Below are 19,917 nucleotides of genomic sequence, written 5' to 3'. Positions count from 1 at the left end.
GGCAAGCCTCAGTGCCTCCTCATGGCCCCCGTCCTGGTGTCACACTGCCCCGTGCCAGGCTTCGCCCTCTGCCCTCCCTCCCCATTCCCACTCCTGCTGTGCTGCCTGCCGTTGAGGAAACCCTCCATTCTTTCCCGGTGTCCTCATCCCAGGGGAGGCAGTTACCGGACAAAGAAAAGGGGAGACCTAAGGGGGGGGGTACTGTTACGCCTAGCGTCCGGGTCCCCGCTCCTCCCCGGAGCGCTCACGGCGTCTCTCTCCCCGCAGCGCCCCGGTCAGTCCCGCTGACCGGGAGCGCTGCACTGTCATGGCCGTCGGGGATGCGATTCGCACAGCGGGACGCGCCCGCTCGCGAATCGCATCCCAGGTCACTTACCCGTCCCGGTCCCCTGCTGTCATGTGCTGGCGCGCGCGGCTCCGCTCTCTAGGGCGCGCGCGCGCCAGCTCTCTGAGACTTAAAGGGCCAGTGCACCAATGATTGGTGCCTGGCCCAATTAGCTTAATTGGCTCCCACCTGCTCCCAGACTATATCTGCTCACTGCCCCTGCACTCCCTTGCCGGATCTTGTTGCCTTGTGCCAGTGAAAGCGTTTAGTGTTGTCCAAGCCTGTGTTACCTGAACCCTTGCTATCCATCTTGACTACGAACCTTGCCGCCTGCCCCCGACCTTCTGCTACGTCTGACCTTGCCTCTGCCTAGTCCTTCTGTCCCACGCCTTCTCAGCAGTCAGCGAGGTTAAGCCGTTGCTAGTGGATACGACCTGGTTGCTACTGCCGCAGCAAGACCATCCCGCTTTGCGGCGGGCTCTGGTGAACACCAGTAGCCTCTTAGAACCGGTCCACCAGCACGGTCCACGCCAATCCCTCGCTGACACAGAGGATCCACTACCTGTAAGCCGAATCGTGACAGCGATCATGTGAGAGGTCAACAAGACCTGGCTGAATCCAACAAAGACCCCTGCTGCTAACATTCAAGAACTTTCTCATGGTCGCTACTTTGGTGTTTCTTCTTGTGCTCTTGCTTTATACACTGAAGATAGGTAAAGGGTAGGAAATAAGATGTCTAAGGTTGAAATACCCCTTTAATTATAAAACCAGTTGGTGCTGCTGTTGTTGCTTCACAGATTAAAAAAAAAAAATAGCAAGGAGCAATTGATGTAAAATAGATATTTATTTTAAAGAGCAGTTAGTTTTGGTAATGTTATGTGTGACGTCTGTCCGTGGTGTTTCTGCTTACAAACACCATAAACATAAAAACAGTCTGTAAACATGCCAATACACCAAACGATTGTCTCTGTTCAAAATGACCTACGTCAACATGGTAAAAAACAATATTTAATTCAGCATCAAAGCACAGCAAGTACAAATGACGTGTTAATAAGACTAATGGAGGGAAAACATTTCTATACGATACAGATCACAAATACCGGGATGTGTTTTAAAAAGCCTTTTCATTACTGGAATCTCTGTCCACATGTGATATAGGCGACTTTTGACACCAGATACTAGATTAACACTTGTTCTGATAAGAAACATATTATTATTATTATTTTTTTTTTTATTATTATTTTTCCAATTACTTTTAGGGAAAACTTATTTGCCATGGAGAGGAGCTGAGAAAGACTACCAAATTTTACATACAGGTCAGATATGTTTTATATATTATGTGTGTGTGTGTGTGTGTGTGTGTATATATATATATATATCTATATCTATATATATATATATATATATATATATATATATTTGTAATATAGATAGATAGATTTAATTTATTAGGATTGATACAGTTTTCTTAACCTAAACCAGATCTGAACTTATAACTCACATCAGAAGATATAACAGCTACCATTATTTTATTATAAATGTTCAGTACTGTATTCTGTATTTGCCATGAATTTAGATTGTGAATTTATATTTTCATTGCCTTCTGCATACACTGTCCCCAGAGCAATAATGAAACAGAGATCCTCTGCAGACCCACACAATAAATATGTGAAGGACTAATGTCACTTAATGCTCTAACACATTGGTGAGAAGTTAGTCGGCCAACTGATGATGTCAGGGAAAGGATAAAACATTTTGGATTTAAAGTGCCTGGCCTTTTTGTTTTTGAGGAGTCTGGCAGCGACTTACCTTCCCTCTCCCCATTCAGAACACACGACTGCTTGGCCTAGCTGAATATTTAAGTGTGTGGGGTAAATGGGAAAGATAGTTGCTGGCTAAATGAATGATCAGTTGTTAGGCATCTTTAGACCTACTGGGAGGACAATAAGCAAAAATGTCTTAAAGAGGTTATCCACCATAAGGTGATTTTAGTATGTACCTGGCAGACAGTAATAGACATGCTTAGGAAGGATCTGCGCTTGTCTTGGGGCTAAATGGCTATGTTGTGAGATTACCATAACATTGTGGCTAGCTTTTTGTGATCTGGTATTTCTTTTATGAGTTTCCTTCTTTGCCTACAAATCCCATAATTCCATTTTCCTCCCTCCCACACATCAGCCACCTGACCCATTGAAACATAAATAAGCTGCATCCATTCAAAAGACCAGTGTTTTTCAATCAGGGTGCCTACAGCTGTTGCAGATTGATCTCTCTTCCACCAAGCGATCGCTCCACCCATTGAAGCAGACAGGCTCCCTGTCATCAGCTGACTAGTGAGTCAGGTCTCGGCCGCATTGCAACCTGGGATAAATCTGAGACAACAGTCATTTTGTATGCTGTAAAAAATAAATATTGGGAGACCACTATCACACACTGGTACAGACACTATATTATGAACTACACTAACTTTAAAGCCTCTGTAGCATAGTCAAATAAAAAAAAAATCCTGGAATATCCCTTTAAAGAAAAGCTGTCTTTGTTGTCTTTAGCAGTTTGTATCTCTATCTCCAACTGAAAGAATTTTGGCAGTGATCTCTATAAAAGAAAATCCTTACAAATTTTACCTATTTCTAGTTCTGCTAAGGATTAGCTTAGACATCAGTTTTGTGCCATATTAAGGTTCCAGTCCTAAGGAACCCAAACCAGTGTCTCCTAACCATAGTGCATCTGTTGAAAAACTACAACTCCCTGCATGCCCTTTGGCACCCTGGTTGGGAAACACTGACTTAGACTAAATGTACCATTGACAATGGCTAAAATAATAAAAATTTTCATACATTGGTCTTAAATATGTCATAAGGAGCAATGAAACAGTGAATAAGCCCAGCGCGATTATTTGTTCAAATTCAGAGGCGCAAAATCCACCCTGAAAATATGAGGCTGTCACTGGTGGTGGGATCATTTAGTGTATTAGTGGTCATTTTAAGGCAACCTTTCATTTTCTTGATGTAAACACTTTTATTTTTCTTGTACCTCAAACAGAGGTTTTGAGATATAGAGAATTCAAGCAAAGTTTATTGAAAAGTTGCGTAACTCTTCATTCAATAGGAGTCTGCTGCAACAGAATTTCCAAGCAGAATTTTCCTGCCGGATTAGGCTTCGAAATTCAACCATGTAAATGGGGCCTAGAAGTACACCCTCAAGGGATATTTGGCATCTATTTGCCACTACAGTTTATGAAAAAAGGTTGCAACAATACATTTGTATGCAGATTTTATGTGGATTTTGACTCAACACCCCCCCCCCCCCCCCTCTCCCCCCATTTGGATAACTATGTCAGAAAATCTGTAATCTATCTGAGAAGTGAAGATCCAGTCATACAATCCTTCCGTGATCCCAAATTGCAAGCATCATATAACGAAACTTAAAATAATGAGAAATACTGTATCATAAATCTGAGAAAGGAATGTGAGGAAGAAAGACGCCATTGAATGTGAATGTAAATGACAAAATGACACGTTTGTCAGATTTGATTACATTGGTACATAGTTGGATTTGACACTGTATATAAGGAAGAAAAGATGCACCTCTGTCCAGAAATATTTAAGTGATGACTAGGCTGGAGCGTAAATCTGGTGAAAGGATAATAATCACGGTCGATATGTCATTGCTGGACTACAATGGCTGTCCTTTTAAACATGGCAATATCATTTCTGTATATCTGAATGCTTAAATATTTACTTTAGATATGAAGAACCAATGAATTGCTACATCACAACAGTTCAGTCTATTACCCAAAAGTACTTAAAGGGGCCGATCAGAAAAGAGCTAGAACACTAATCCATTAAAAAAAATCTAAATCCAGACGTTCAGGGTTCTGCTACATACTATATATTTATAAATATTACTAGAGAATTTACCATTGACTACTTTATAGTTTACATCTCATCTTCATTTAAATATCTGCTTTTCTTCCCTCTAAATATTAGGTAAAAAATTTACAACATCATGTGATATGTAAAAGTCTTTCTAATATGATAAAATAAAAGAGCATATATCAATTCTCATATATTGTGGTAATAAAATAACAAAATGTAAAGAGGTTTCCTGACAGCTCGCCAGCTACTGTGGTGTGTAAAATGTTTCAGACTTTTTTCATCGCCAAATGGATTACATTATGTAAAGCTTTTCATTGCAACTTGCCCAAGTACAGATACAAAAGGTGTATCATATATCTATAAATAGTCTTAGTTAAAATTTTAATTGCTCTATTGTCTATGTAGGGGTTTTCCAGGACACAATGTTGATGGCCTATCACAAAGAAATGCCATAGAAATGTCGATTTCTGGAGCACAGTGACAACGGGAGCTCAGGGGCGTATCCATGAATGCCAGGTCTCGATCCTCAGCCCCATTCACACTGCTGATTGGTGGAGGTCCTTGTGGTTGGACCACCATTACTAACAAAGTGGGGGCCTGTCCTAATGTTTTTTTTTTTTTCTGGGAAAACAGTTTTCCATCAAAAGTATAAAATGGCTATTAATTTGAAAAATCAGGGGGGGGCTAAGATTCTGTAAATATAAATATATTCATAGTAAATTGACTTTGTTGTTATTTAACATACTAAAAAAGAAGATAAGTAATCATTTGTTCCAAACAACAAAACATGTAGTTTAACTATCTATTTAAATAAAATAAACATGATTGGGTAAAATAAAATAAAAAAATTTAAAAAAAAATAATAATCTGACAATGGTTCCAATTCGGATTAACTAAATTATGGGAAAATTAGTTTTGAGTGAAAAGCTGTTGAAGTTTCCCAGAATAATGGTCCAGTGTTATTGTTAAATACATAGTTTGCAACTGTATCAAATTTTCAGAGACAATCACATATTTTTAATATATGTGTCCTGTTTTAACTTAAACATTTATAAGTTCATGTTTGGAACTTATACTGAGATATGGCATGATTTTTTAGCTAGCTAGCCAGCCATTTAAAAGGGTTGTTGAAGGCCCCATTCACACAATGCATTTTTTCCCATTGTAAACAGAGATGCTCTTGATGTAAGTTAATACTATGCAATTTCTCCTGTTCTATTTTGTTGTGATACCATTGGTTGAATTATTTTAGTGGGTGGTTACCACCCATTGTTATGGTTGCGTGTGTTTTATCTAGCAAAACTCTTAAAATAAAGAATATTTAACAAAAGTTACATAAGATTCTACCTTGATGTATTGAATGCAGATTCCCAATGAAAATTTTGTATTGAATGTGAAAATCCATTGTGTGAATGGGGCTTAAAGGGGGTACTCCGCTGCTCAGCATTTGGAACAAACTGTTCCGAACGCTGGAGCTGGCCCCGGGAGCTCGTGATGTCATAGCCCCGCCCCCTCATGCCATCACGCCCCGCCCCCTCAATGCAAGTTTATGGGAGGGGGCGTGACGGCCGTCACGCCCCCTCCCATAGACTTGCATTGAGGGGACGGGGCGTGATGTCATGAGGGGGTGGGGCTATGACATCACAAGCTCCCGGTGCCGGCTCCAGCGTTCGGAACAGTTTGTTCCAAACGCTGAGCAGCGGAGTACCCCTTTAAGACAACCTTTTATCTTCAAATGGATTGTAAAGTTTTAAAGTAAGGATCTAAATTGTTTTATTTATTTACAATACCAGGGGCATCCCATGGACAGGAGTGATGCATTGTCAGGGAGACAAATCAGATTCTTTTTTTCTAGTCTATTTTCTTTAATTGGGAAAAACTAAATTGTACCTCCAGTAGGAAAGGAACAAACAGTGAAAAGGCAACCTGACATGTTGAAAATGAATCTCCAGATAGCATCATGTTATAGAGGAGGAGCTGAGCAGATTGGTATAACATTTTCTGGGAAAAGATTTGGTATAATCTTGAATTTATTAGCTGAAATTAATGCTTTTTCAGGGCAAAACAGCCCAGTGGGTGGTCCTGTCAGTGAATGACAACTATCTCTGTATGCATACAGAGAATGCTGTCAGTCACAGAGTAGGACCGCCCACTTGACCACTTAGCCCAAAATGATGAGAGATTTACTTGAATAAAAGTTGTACTAGAACTTTTCCCATAGAAAAAACTAATCTATATGGGGGACATTTATAAATGTTTGCTTATGTATTCCTTTTATTAGTTATTTTTTTCTTACTATTTTTTTATTTGCTTATGTGCGACTAATTTATCAACTGCTTTCAGCCTGTTGATTAATTTCTTTCACTTAAGCAATTTTTCTTTTTTTGCTTTGGCAGTGGCTTTTTCTGCTCCATGTCTGAGCTGGAGTAAATTTAGTATGTTTTTTCATGTAATGTGACTTTTTTGCTACTTTTGCACTTGCTAAATCTCTGACCACTGCAAGTCAAAAATCACTTTTTGCTTTGGCAAGCAAGATTTTTATTTTTTGCTTAGGACACTGAACATGCAAAATAGCGTAGTCGCACGTGCAACTTTATTTGCGACAATTTTAAGCAAAAAAAAAAACTACTAAATGCTTTGATAAATGTCCCCCTTTAAGAACTTACTCATCTTTGTTGCTCTATAACATGCTAAATGCAGTTTGGACTGCATTTTAAAGGGGTAGTCTGGCAAAAAAAAAAATATGTCTAAATCAATTGCATATGAAATGTTATGCACCTTTGAAATATACTGCAGTAAGCTTTTTTTTATAATATTCTTCAGAAAGCTGTTAGATGGTGACAGAGGTGCAAGGTGCATGAGCTGGATGGGAGATAGGGAATTTCAGCACATGGCTGGGAGACTGTAAGGGTGAAATGCTTTATGGTAATTGTAGTAATTGAGCAGGCACAGATGAGGAAGTGGACTACATTCTTTGCCTGAGAGAGACAGCACAAAGGGCCCTAAAGATACATTATTCGTTTTATATAAACCCACATGGGGAGCAGGTATATCAAGCATTTACACAAGTGCAAGTATTTACTTTAACAGATTGTCTGACAACCCCTTTAAATCTGACAGGTTCCCTTTAAATGGTTTAGTCCTTTCCTACTGAAGGTACAATTTTGTTTTTCCTGCTAGAAAGTAGTTTTTTGTTGATAAAAGCATGCACAATATTTAGAATATTTCTCTTAGGAAATACTTTTTATAGTGTCTTTACAGTAGGTGTTACTGATTCATTTAGAAGACGTATGACACAATTCTCTTAGAAGCATGTACCCTTTAGGATCTCTGCAAATTTCATGAAAATGTTGTCAACTATGCATCTATTTTTCAAACTGGACGATTTTCATATGTTTTTTTTTTTAACTACATTTGCCAACAAAAAAAAAATCTTTAGTCAAAACTGGGGCCTTCAACATCAGTCAAGACCCACGGCACTTTCAGAATAGAACATTTCAGATGCTCCATTTCTGTTGAATCTTCCCTCTGTATCTATTTCCAGGAGAGAACACCTAGCACCAACATGACTTGGAAGTTGCTGTTCCATCAGCTTTGCGGCCATCCTCTTCAAGCTCAGCTAGATTCAGTTCATCGTTAGATGCAATACGTAAGCCATCTAATTCCTTCTTATGAGCCATTAGGACCAACTCTGTCAGTCGAGTGAAGGACTAGAGCACAAAAAACAAGCAGAAAAGGTTATTGTAGATGACAGAAAACTGCAATAAATATAGACAAATAAATAAAAACAAAAAATATGTATACTGTGGTTCCTTTGATCCACCAGAGGCAATGAATCCAAAAGCTATTTAGCTACTCCTGCAGCTAAATAGGGTATTCTAATAAGGTTAGGTATGGCAAAATTCAGGTATGTTGCCCTGAATTTTGGGCACATACTTGCATAATTGGTGGGAGTGTCCAGCTCTTTCACCCTTTTGGGACTCTGTGTTTGACCTATACAACAGGGTCTCCTCTGACTATCCTGCCATCTCCTAAAATTGCTCTCTTGTCTCTTTTTCCAGGCTCTCTTCCTAGGGCCAAAAGAGGTCTCCTGAGACATTTCATTGGTGCCGATAGGACGGTGATCCCCGGCACTGGAAATCTCCAGTGACACCATCCAGGGCAGAGTTTGTGGAGACCTTGAACAAAGTACGTAGGATGGAGGAAATGGTGGCTTCTGACAGGGATGTGCTTGAGGCCTTTATCGGTGTGTAGCTATCTTGGGACTCTTTTAGAGAGTCTAAGGGGTTTCTGTCTTGGGTAGGTTGAATTGATTAATGGACATTGCCCCATTCATGGTACCCCCTCCCTTCCCCTACACTTATTGTTTACGCTATTGTTTACTGTTTCCTTGTAAAATCTTAATAAACACTGATTTACCATAAAAGTTAGTGCACCTTATTTACTAAAGGTAAGCATTTTCCTGTATGCCGACGGTGTCTATAGCCTTTGAACAGACTTCTACATTCATCAGGTTGACAATGTTCCTACCTCCTTTATATTATAGTTGGTGCAGGCACTTGTTTCGTAGAAGTCCATGCCATATTCCTCTGCAAGCTACAAAAGAAAACAATAGTGTGTCAGCACTTCTTTTGGTAGCAGCAACTTGAGAACAATTCAGTAAACACAGTTTTATTAGGCATAATAATAGCAAAGGTGCCCACTACTTAGTTCGCCGTGGCTATGGAACGATATTGTTTTTAACACAGGGGGCCTCCAGTTGTTTCACCACTACAACTCCCAGCATGCCCTGACAGCCAATAGATGTCAGGGCAAGCTGGGAGTTGTAGTGGTGAAACAGCTGGAGGCACCCTGTGTAGAAGAACTAAGTAAGGGCGGAAGTGTCGGCCCCAGCAGGCATCAGTGACGTCATGCCTGCTGGGGAAGTCTGCCTGGTAGTGTGCACACTACCAGGCAGACAAAAAAGCATTTTTAATATAGTAAAAAAAAAAATTAAGGCAGGGAGGGGGTTAGGGATAGATGAACAATAGGCAGGGACAGAAAAAAAAAGGATGGTGGGAGCTACCCTTTAAATAATTAATCAGCACAGAATTGTAAACATAAAAACAACATGGTGTGAAAAATATGGATAAGTATTAATGTAATTATGTTCACAGTCTATTCTCACATATGTCAGATGTATTATATGTTTACGTAGCCATGTGTTATGAGCTGATACAATGTAGCAGGACTGTTTAACCAGCTGGTGTGGTATATTGCTCTTTGATAATTTCAGTGTTTACCCAGTGACAGCAATGATAACCTTTCTAAACAAATAGGACGCAATAATCTTCCCACATTTTACATGCAACCACTAGCAAAAAGTATGCAATGCTCTCACTTACAGGATCTTCACCCAACCATTTTAGTTTTTAGCAATTACATAACTTGTAAATATGACACAAAACAATGTTTAATAGTTGAACATTCTGGTTTCACGAACTGTAACTCAAACACATAAAAGAAAATTGTAAATAATGGCATATGTTTTCCAGATGAAATAAAGCAAATTTCAGAATAAGCTTTTCTAAAACAAATAGATACGAGTAAGAAATCCTATTTAGTCTGCAGGTAAAAGGGGACGTGCAGGGCCTTTTATTCTAAAAGCAAAACATACAGATAAGCCAAGGAAGACATCCAAGCTTCTGGATAGAAAACCCAATGCAATATACACTGAAAATAGAATTTTCTCAAAAAAGACAAATATAAAATAAATGGGAAGAAACAGGAGTCACTGTGTCAAAACTGTAAAAATGTGTTGAATTAAATAACATTAAATTTACATGTAGAAAAGCCAAATGATATTAGATGCAGCGAAGCCAAATGAAAACCAGATATAATATCTAAACAGCTAAAAACAGTGGCCCTGATTTACTATTGTATACCCGACATGTTTTGTCAGGTTATGTGCCAGAATAAAAAAAAAAAGAAGCCTGACTAATTCTCCATTTTACTCAGAAAACCAGAAAAAGGGGTGTGGCTGATGGGAAATGGGGTCGTGGTCACTGAAAGGGGGCGTGTCACTGACATTTTCAAAAATCCCAACATATTTACTAAGGTTTCCAAAGAAAATGTGGTGGATTTGAGCTGAGAAAAACCTCACAGGTCAGAGTATGTGTAAAAAAAAAAAAGCAAAACATTGGGAAAAGTGCAAAATGTAAGGAAACATGGAAAAAAAATTGCAGGGAATTACAACCCACAAAGAAAACTACACTCCACTCTTAGTAAATCAGGGCCAATGTCTCAGTGGGGAAAAGAGAAGTGATCAAGGAGTATGGAGGGTTAGATGAAAGTGACATTAAGTGATAAATCACCAATCTTCATTGACCAAAGATGCAGGAATTTATGTCTGGAGTCATTTTAATATAACATGTAAAGATTGCACCAAAAGAAAATAATTACAATTCCCCATCATTAAAGGGGTACTCCCGCCCTGAGACATCTTATCCCCTATCCAAAGGATAGGGGATAAGATGTCTCACCATGGGGGTCCCGCCGCTGGGGACCCCCACAATCTCATATTCGCCACCCACCTGTTTAAGCGGCACGCCGTCATGCCCCCTCCCATAGACTTGCATAGTCGGGGCGGGGGGTGACGTCACACGGGGGCAGAGTTGTGACGTCACGATACTCCGGCCCTGTGGTCGCCACCCGGCTGTTTGTGAGCTGGCACTGTGGCGTGCAGCTCAAACAGGTGAGTGGAGAATACAAGATTGTGGGGGTCCCCAGCGGCGGGACCCCCGCAGTGAGACATCTTATCCCCGATCCTTTGGATAGGGGGATAAGATGTCTCAGGGCCTTAGTACCTCTTTAAGGATATTTGGCTGCATGTCATGTTTTTATAGATCCAATTTTTTACCCTTATAGATCTGGAAAAAGATTTAAAGTCAAACATTTGGGTGAACATCTTACATAGAGTTGTATAATGAAACATTTAAAAAAAATGGGGTAGATTTATGAGAAAAAGTTAAGAGGAAAAATTGACCAGTTGCCCATAGCAACCAATCAGATCGCTTTTTTCATTTTTAAAAAGGCCTCTGAAAAATGAAAGAAGCAATCTGATTGGTTGCTATGGGCAACTGGTAAACTTTATCTCTGCACAGGTTTTGATAAATCTCCCCCAATATCTACAAAAACTTCAGAAATTTTACAAGCTAAAAGTATCACAAGCGAACAAGTAAAGCTAACTTTTTACATACTATGATACTTAAGGAAAGTACAGCGCTCGCATGAGCCGACTGTAAATGTTTGCACAATAATCACTGTTTAAATATTAACCACAAAATGTAATTTGGAGGTGGAAAATTCCTTATCTGTCAAGGATATAAGGATTATACATACTGAAAAACTGAACATTTTTATTTTTAGTTGCCTTTCATCTAGTCCTTGTCATGTATGCAAATCTATTTAATACACGGTTTACAAAAGAACTTTACACCTATACTTTTGAAATAATAAGAAAATGTTTGTAACTTTCTTCCTGGAAGCACTGACTTCTTTATTTGCTATTTTTTCCCCCTCAACACATGAAATCCCTTTATATGTTTTACATCTCTCAAGTTTAAACCATGTTCATTATAATTCAAAGGACCATTTACACATTATTAAAAAATCTATTTATAAATACTACCCATTTATTCACTTAGGCTAGGTTCATATGGATGTTGTCTTCCGTCCCATTTGTATCCGTTTGTATCCATTATTGTTCTGTTAATAAACCCCAAAAATTTTTTTCGTTCTGAGCATGATCAGAAGTAAAAACAAATCAAAAACGGATTGAAAAAAATCCGTTTCCCATAGACTTCAATGTTAAATTTATTATATCCGTTTTTGTTCCATTTCTTTGACAGAGAAAAAAAACACTGCACGCAATGTCTTTTCTGCGGCAACAAATGGAATAGGAAACAAACGGGTGACAAAGGACTGTAAAAAATCCCATAAACATCAATAGGATTTTTTTTACAGTGGTTTGCAACCAGTTTGCAAAAGTAACAGATTGCATAACGGCATGCATTCACGGGGGAAGATGGCCGTGTGACCCAGCCTTTTAGTTTAGTTTGTAAAAATGGAAAAAGAGGGTGATTGAATTATTTATTATGGGAGGGGTCTTTTTACTTTTATTAAAACCTTTTTTTACTTTATGCATTGGTATAACACTGATCAGTATAAGCAGGCAATAGCAAAGGATTACTGGAACGCCCTGGAGGCAGATGAGGAGACCTCGGGCCTCCATTTTGACTCACCGGACCACCACAATTGCGCCATGGGTGGTCCGAAGAATCTTTGTATGCCTCCTTAAACTTCAGATGCCGTGATAAGTATAGATCATGGCATCTGAAGAGTTAATGCCGGGCAGAGCAGCTGGGCCTCGAGGCCTATGAAGCGAGTGCAGCTTAGCTCGCTTCATGGCCAGAATAGGAGTCAGGACGTCCCAGTACCTCCTGGTGCACCTAGTACCAGGTAGACAGGGCATCCTCTAGGGGTTAAATTAGGAGTTTTCACAAATCAAATCAAATGTAAATTTGAGAATGTTCTGTGAATATTGAAATATTGAATTTTTTCAAGATTATTTTTATCTGCTCCCACCTATAAAAACACATATGGATTTAATGTTGAAATATTTCCTCAGACTTCCATACCATGTACCGTATATACTCGAGTATAAGCCGACCCGAGTATAAGCCGAGACCCCTAATTTCAACCCAAAATCCCAGGAAAAGTTATTGACTCGAGTATAAGCCTAGGGTGGGAAATACCTCATCCCCCCCCTGTCATCATCCAGACCCGTCATTAACATCCTCATCATCATCATCCCCTTGTCATCATCCCACACATCCCCCCTTCATCATCCCCTTATCATCCCACACATCCCCCCTTCATCATCCCCTTGTCATCATCCCACACATCCCCCCTTCATCATCCCCTTATCATCCCGCACATCCCCCCTTCATCATCCCCTTATCATCCCACACATCCCCCCTTCATCATCCCCTTATCATCCCACACATCCCCCCCTTCATCATCCCCTTGTAATCATCCCACACCCCCCCCCTTCATCATCCCCTTGTAATCATCCCACACCCCCCCCCCCTTCATCATCCCCACCCCCCTTCATCATCCCCACACCCCCCCCCCCTTCATCATCCTCTTCTCATCATTCGCCCTCAGTGGTCTTCAACCTGCGGACCTCCAGAGGTTTCAAAACTACAACTCCCAGCAAGCCCGGGCAGCCATCGGCTGTCCGGGCTTGCTGGGAGTTGTAGTTTTGAAACCTCCGGAGGTCCGCAGGTTGAAGACCACTGCGGCCTTCAACATCATCCAGCCCCCTCTCACCCCCTTTAGTTCTGAGTACTCACCTCCGCTCGGCGCTGGTCCGGTCCTGCAGGGCTGTCCGGTGAGGAGGTGGTCCGGTGAGGAGGTGGTCCGGTGAGGAGGTGGTCCGGGCTGCTATCTTCATCGGGGGCGCCTCTTCTCCGCGCTTCCGGCCCGGAATAGAGGCGTTGCCTTGACAATGACGCAGAATTACGTTGGCAATGAACGCACCTCTGCGTCGTTGTCACGGCAACGTGACTATTCTGAGGCCGGGCCCGAAGCGCTTAGAAGAGGCCTCCCCGGTGAAGATAGCAGCCCGGAACACTATCCCACCGGACCACCTCCTCACCGGACAGTCCTGCAGGACCGGACCAGCGCCGAGCGGAGGTGAGTACTCAGAACTAAAGGGGGTGAGAGGGGGCTGGATGATGTTGAAGGCCGCAGTGGTCTTCAACCTGTGGACCTCCGGAGGTTTCAAAACTACAACTCCCAGCAAGCCCGGACAGCCGATGGCTGCCCGGGCTTGCTGGGAGTTGTAGTTTTGAAACCTCTGGAGGTCCGCAGGTTAAAGACCACTGCGGGTGGGGGAGTTCACTCGAGTATAAGCCGAGGGGGGTGTTTTCAGCACGAAAAATCGTGCTGAAAAACTCGGCTTATACTCGAGTATATACGGTATATATCATTTTTGGTTTACCATACTCAAGGATCATCATCCCCAACTCCCCCATGAACATGTACAATGGCTCCTGGCTGAATTTGCATGCTATTTTTAGGTTTGCAGCTGCTTGATACATCTGGTGCTACTTATCTCTAGAAAAAACCATAATATTGGACATATTAAAGGGTAAAAAATTTTTTAAAAGAATTGCTCTATTTTGGTTTCCATGGGGGAGATTTATCAAAACCTGTGCAAAGGAAGAGTGGTGCAGTTGCCCATAGCAACCAATCAGATTACTTCTTTCATTTTCCACAGGCCTCTAAAGAGGCCTGTGGAAAATGAAAGAAGCAATCTGATTGGTTGCTATGGGCAACTGCACCACTCTTCCTCTGCACAGGTTTTGATAAATCTCCCCACATGAGTATGTAGATAAATGCATTTACTTGTATTCTTCAATGTCTGTTAGACAATCCAACCTATAGATTGCTGTGTTTTTACCATGTGGTCAGATGTGCAGTTTTATCAATTAAAAATTTAGGAATTAAATCCTGGTTCACACAATGGGGGTCATATTCAAAACTCTTCACATCCAAAAAAAATTTCCATCAGATATTCAAGGTGTTTTACACGAGAATGATCCGAGGTGTAAACCTCGGATCATTCTCGTGTAAAACACCTTGAATATCTGATGGAAACTTTTTTGAAGTCATGCCAGTTTTGCAAAAGCGGGCATGGTTATGTACAGTCGATGTTTTACAGAAAATTTCCCACCAGCTTTTTACTAGTGTAAAAATGCTTGTAGTTTTTTTTTTTAGTTTGATTAATTACTACTTTTAAAAAATAAAAATAAAAAATACTAAAGAAAAAAAAATAGTTATTAAAATATGAATATTTAATTATTGGCAAATGTTAATATTGTTTTCCCATGGTCACTGCACTTGCATTTAACCCCTGGAACTGTTTTATTCATACAGTTATCACTTGTTTGGGCACTAGAAATCATGGAAATGTTTTACATTTCCATTTGCACTTTGCATTCTTACCTGCTGAAGTTTTTTTTAATGTTTGTAAAAAAAAAAAATGATTTTTTTACATCATGATCTGGTTCTGCCTCTTGCCTTCCGTTAACTATAGTAATGGCTAATGCAGCGTTCTATACAATGGTTATGTTGTGGCAAACTGTGTCATTTAGTTGTCAGAGGAAACGGTACAATCTTAGGCAGAAATTAAGTCATGCAAAAGATATTATACACAAAGAAACTAATACTGTCAAATGAATACATACTTATCTGCAGTACATACATTTTCTCCTTAGTTCATGGTCCACTGAAAATGCTGTTCAATGTTTGAACACTGCCTGTAAAATAAAATACAGGGTTAATATATATCTACGTGCACCAGACACTTCTTAGTGTTCAAAATATTGAATTCTCAAAAGTAGAGTCTAGCAAGGAATTGTGGGTTTGAAATGGTATTTGCGGAGGCGTTGATCCCGGTAATTTGCGGTTAATAACAGATTTGCACTTGAACAATGAAGAACTTTGCACAAGGGAGTTTCAGAGCTTTGAACAAGATCATTTATGTTTTTTCATCCCAGGTACCATTTTGTTTTCTACGTTTATAAACCCTTTTTGCATTTACTAGATTACATGGTTATTGTAATATTTATTATGATTATAATCTGCCATTAGATTTGGGGATCTCTTTGCTATGCTCATCATCTGCCAGAGCTGGGTTAAAGTTGTTGGGGGGCGATGGGAAAATAAATATAAAAAATGGTGGTTGTTGTTATCTAAAATAGAAACTAAAACATCACTTAAAGGGGTACTTCGGTGCTTAGACATCTTATCCCCTATCCAAAAGGATCACGCCCCCTCCCGTAGGCTTGCATTGAGGGGCGGAGCGTGACATCACACGGGGGGGCGGGGGCGTGACAGACACACAGGGAGCGTAGATGGAACAGGTGAGGCAGGGGCGTGACAAGGGGGTGGCAACCGGTTTCACGCACTGAGGCGCTTCCTCTGGCCCACGCGTGGGCCAGAGGAAGTGCCTCAGTGCGTGAAACCGGTTGCCACCCCCTTGTCATGCCCCCACCTCAGCTGTTCCATCCACGCTCCCTGTGTGTCTGTTTGCTCTGCTTTACCGGCTCAAGTCTGGAATAAAAGTTTTAACCTGTTGCTGAACCTCTGACTGCGGTGAGTGCTTTATCTACACTCTCTATTTGCTAAAGTTTCTGTTACTATACTGGACTTCTTTGATATAAGCACCGCCATCACCCATAGCTACCATATAGCAGACAGACGCGGTCATTAGCTGTACTACACTTTGCCGAACATAGCTGTCTAGATGTATTTACAGTAGTGGTGCCAGACTTATTTCCTTGTGTATAGATGTATATAGAGTGTTTACATGTGACCAGCATTGAACTGACCCACCAGATTACCAGGAGATCCTCCACTTGGCTCAAGCTGTGACACAATAATTTGCCCAAAATATGGAGCATCATAGTCTAATGTGGAGTGGATTTAAAAACCAAATCACCAGATACCCTATGTAACTGTGGGTGTGCAATGATTATTTTAGAGTGGATTCACAAGAAATAGGGTGAACCCTTAGAGTAATTTCCTCTGGTGGGCCCAAGGGACTTCAGCCTGGCCCTGCATGTGACACAACTGGATCTGAATTGTACATCTTCTATATCTATAATACAGCATTCTAAACCTTCTTTTCTCATAAGGTGATAAGACTGGGAGCCCCAGTAAAGGGGTATTCCAGGCAAAACTTTTATATATATCAACTGGCTCCGGAAAGTTAAACAGATTTCTAAATTACTTGTATTAAAAAATCTTAATCCTTCCAATAGTTATTAGCATCTGAAGTTTTCTGTCTAACTGCTCAATGATGATGTCACGTCCCGGGAGCTGTGCATGATGGGAGAATATCCCCATAGGAACTGCACAGCTCCCGGGAGGTGAGTCATCAGAGAGCAGTTAGACAGAAAACAACAACTCAACTTCAGAAGCTAATAACTATTGGAAGGATTAAGATTTGTTTTATAGAAGTTATTTACAAATCTGTTTAACTTTCCGGAGCCAGTTGATATATAAAAAAAAGTTTTGGCCTGGAATACCCCTTTAAACTTAGTATTTATTAAATGACATTTCTTATAACATAAGATTAAGTATTCCAGGAATACATACACAACAGCTGAAGGTTTAAGCAGGCTGGTTCACAGGGGCCTTCAAGACAAGGATTAAGTCTCGGTATGGTAGCCAAGTGGAGTGGTTTATGATGAGGAAGCAATGCTTATATCCTCTGAAAGGATTCAGATGGTCATAGTGCAGACACCATATATGACAGATCCTGTTCTGCAAGATCAGGAAAAATCTTTCCCAAAGTCTTATTCATGATAGTAAGTCCAAAACTCACAGGTCAGAAAACGTTTCCTAAATCATATTTGATGTTCAGCTCTAAACATATGGCTCTGGCTCATTCTTAATGCTGAAATGCAACTGTCTGGATATGGCCTGATCACAGCAAACTGTGCAGTGGTCTTTACAGTAACATACTGGACATTGGACTTTAAAGGGGTACTCCGCCCCTAGACATCTTAACCGCTATCCTAAGGATAAGGGATAAGATGTCTGATCGTGAGGGTCCCGCTGCTGGGACCCCCCGCAATTTTCCTGTAGCACCCAGCGTTCGTTTAGAATGCCAGCTGCGGCGTCGGAGCCTCAAGTCGTCACCGCCACGCCCCCCCCCCCCCCCGTGACATCACTCCATGCCCCCTCAATGCAAGTCTATGGGAGGGGGTGTGGTGTCAGGAGCCTCTGGCGCTGCATTGCTAGTTATAAGGAAAGGAGCAAAGTTCTCTCCGTGCACCGGATGACTGGGGTGCCGCAGCAGAGATCCATTGGATAGGGGATAAGATGTCTAGGGGGGGGGGGAGTACCCCTTCAATGGTTATTTAGATACTATTTTTGTATTCTATATTGCTGGGGATGCAATAAAAAAAATTAAAAAAATAAGCAAACTTACCAACCTTGCTCCCTCAGGGCTCCCCCTGTGATGGCTTCCAGCTCCCTGCTGGTTGCCTCGGCTGTGACAGCCCGCTGAGCCAACCACTGACTGAGGCGGGACACGTCTGCAGTCTATGATTGGCTTAGTGTCATTAGAATTGGCTGTCACTGCCGAGACAACTCCATCTCAGAAGTAACAGCCAGCTGGGAGCCCAGAGGGAGCGGGTATGCATCATTTATTTATTTTAATTTTCATTGCAGCCCCAGCGAAGTAGGTAAAATCAGACGCATATCACATGCATATGAGTACAGTTGAGCCATTCTCCATTAGGCATTTTTTGGTTTCCTCTCTGAACAGTGGTCATGCTGTTTGCCATGCAACAGTGCACACATTTTCCCACAATCCAACATGCTTTATGTGCATTGAAGTCTAAATGCAGGTACTAAAACAGACCAGGAGATTGCAGTTGAACTGAGCACCTGTGATCATTTTGGTGAATTCAATAAGGTGGACATAACCAAGGGCAACGAGTTATTGCAACACAGGCACATGGGGCATAAGTATCAAACAGTACAGTAGGTCCATACAGTGTTTTTAAAGCATACTGAATTTGTAAAAATGTGTCCGTAAAATTTTTACCGTTAATGTGCTCTATGTAAGTCTATGGAAAGTAATTGTCTGTGCACACAATATGTAAAAATTAAAATAAATAAAAAGGAAATTTTTTATTCTTATTTATGCAGTTGAAAAAGATATGGCCATTTTTTATATGCCGTGTGCACAGACAAAAACATTTCCACATTAATGGTAAAAAATATGGACGCAATCTTTCCGTGATTTTACAGATGCATTTTTACAAATGAAATACGCCTATGTGTACCTGGCCTTATGTTTTACTTGACATAATGTATTTCTTTAGACCTATTTATCTCAATGGGATCCCCATTAAGAACTATGATAAAGTGAAAGCCCAATATTTTTTCCTTTTCCTGTACAACAATCCCCATTGTAACTGAAGAAACTAATCGTCTTTAGTCTTTTATCGCCTCTGGTAACCAGGGATAATGGGGTAGAGTTATCAAAACTTGAGCAGAGGAAAAGCTGATAAGTTGCCCATAGCAACCAATCATAATCATTCTTTAATTTTTTTAAAAGGCCCCTGAAAAGTAAAAGCAGCAATCTGATTGGTTGCTATGGGGGACTTTTCCTCTGCACAGATTTTGAAAAATCTCCCCAATATCTATATCCCTCTGATCACCAGTAATGTAAGCAGTAAAAATAAATTGTTTGGCTCAGTATATTACTAGATGTCTATGGAAAGGATTTTTAAATACTTTTGATTAAAAATAAACATGTATTACTTCTTAAATTGGTGCCAATAAATGTATTGTAATATGGATTTATCACTTAAATGGAAAACCCCTACAGTCTGTCAGACATTGATATTGGACAAAACATGATAACAATAAAAAAAAAATACATAAAGAACCAGAATAGTTGCTACGGCTCTATCTTTATTTTGATGATATAACATTGAAATGCCTCTTACATTTAGCTTCTATTGATAAATTCTGGAGTCTACCTATTGGTGCAAATCTGTTATTAATGTCCAGGTTACTCCTTCAGTACACAAATACTAGATTTTGTAATGTCTGGAGCAAACATTGACCTTGTTATGCCAGCGA

The 19,917-nt window shown here is 40.5% G+C and overlaps 2 protein-coding genes across 5 annotated transcripts in view; one reads left to right on the top strand and one right to left on the bottom strand.

Annotated features, from left to right (window-relative positions):
* FNTB (farnesyltransferase, CAAX box, beta) overlaps positions 1 to 19,917 on the top strand; it is a 393,966-nt gene that overhangs the window by 269,053 nt on the left and 104,996 nt on the right. For all 4 annotated transcript variants that reach the window (XM_056546788.1, XM_056546789.1, XM_056546791.1 and 1 more), the window contains one exon: positions 1,585 to 1,641. In XM_056546788.1, coding sequence (XP_056402763.1) covers positions 1,585 to 1,641 — 57 coding nt within the window. The remainder of the gene's footprint in view (positions 1 to 1,584; positions 1,642 to 19,917) is intronic.
* The window catches only part of RAB15 (RAB15, member RAS oncogene family), a 60,854-nt gene continuing 46,792 nt past the window's right edge, over positions 5,856 to 19,917 (bottom strand). Inside the window, exons 6-7 of the mRNA XM_056546802.1 lie at positions 8,734 to 8,799; positions 5,856 to 7,913 (exon numbers count right to left, since the gene is read on the bottom strand). Coding sequence (XP_056402777.1) covers positions 7,758 to 7,913; positions 8,734 to 8,799 — 222 coding nt within the window. The 3' untranslated portion in view covers positions 5,856 to 7,757. The remainder of the gene's footprint in view (positions 7,914 to 8,733; positions 8,800 to 19,917) is intronic.

Source organism: Hyla sarda, chromosome 11, assembly GCF_029499605.1.
Source record: "Hyla sarda isolate aHylSar1 chromosome 11, aHylSar1.hap1, whole genome shotgun sequence".
NCBI lineage: Eukaryota > Metazoa > Chordata > Amphibia > Anura > Hylidae > Hyla > Hyla sarda.
Note: the sequence above shows the minus strand (reverse complement) of the source record. Positions and strands in the feature narration are given on the sequence as shown.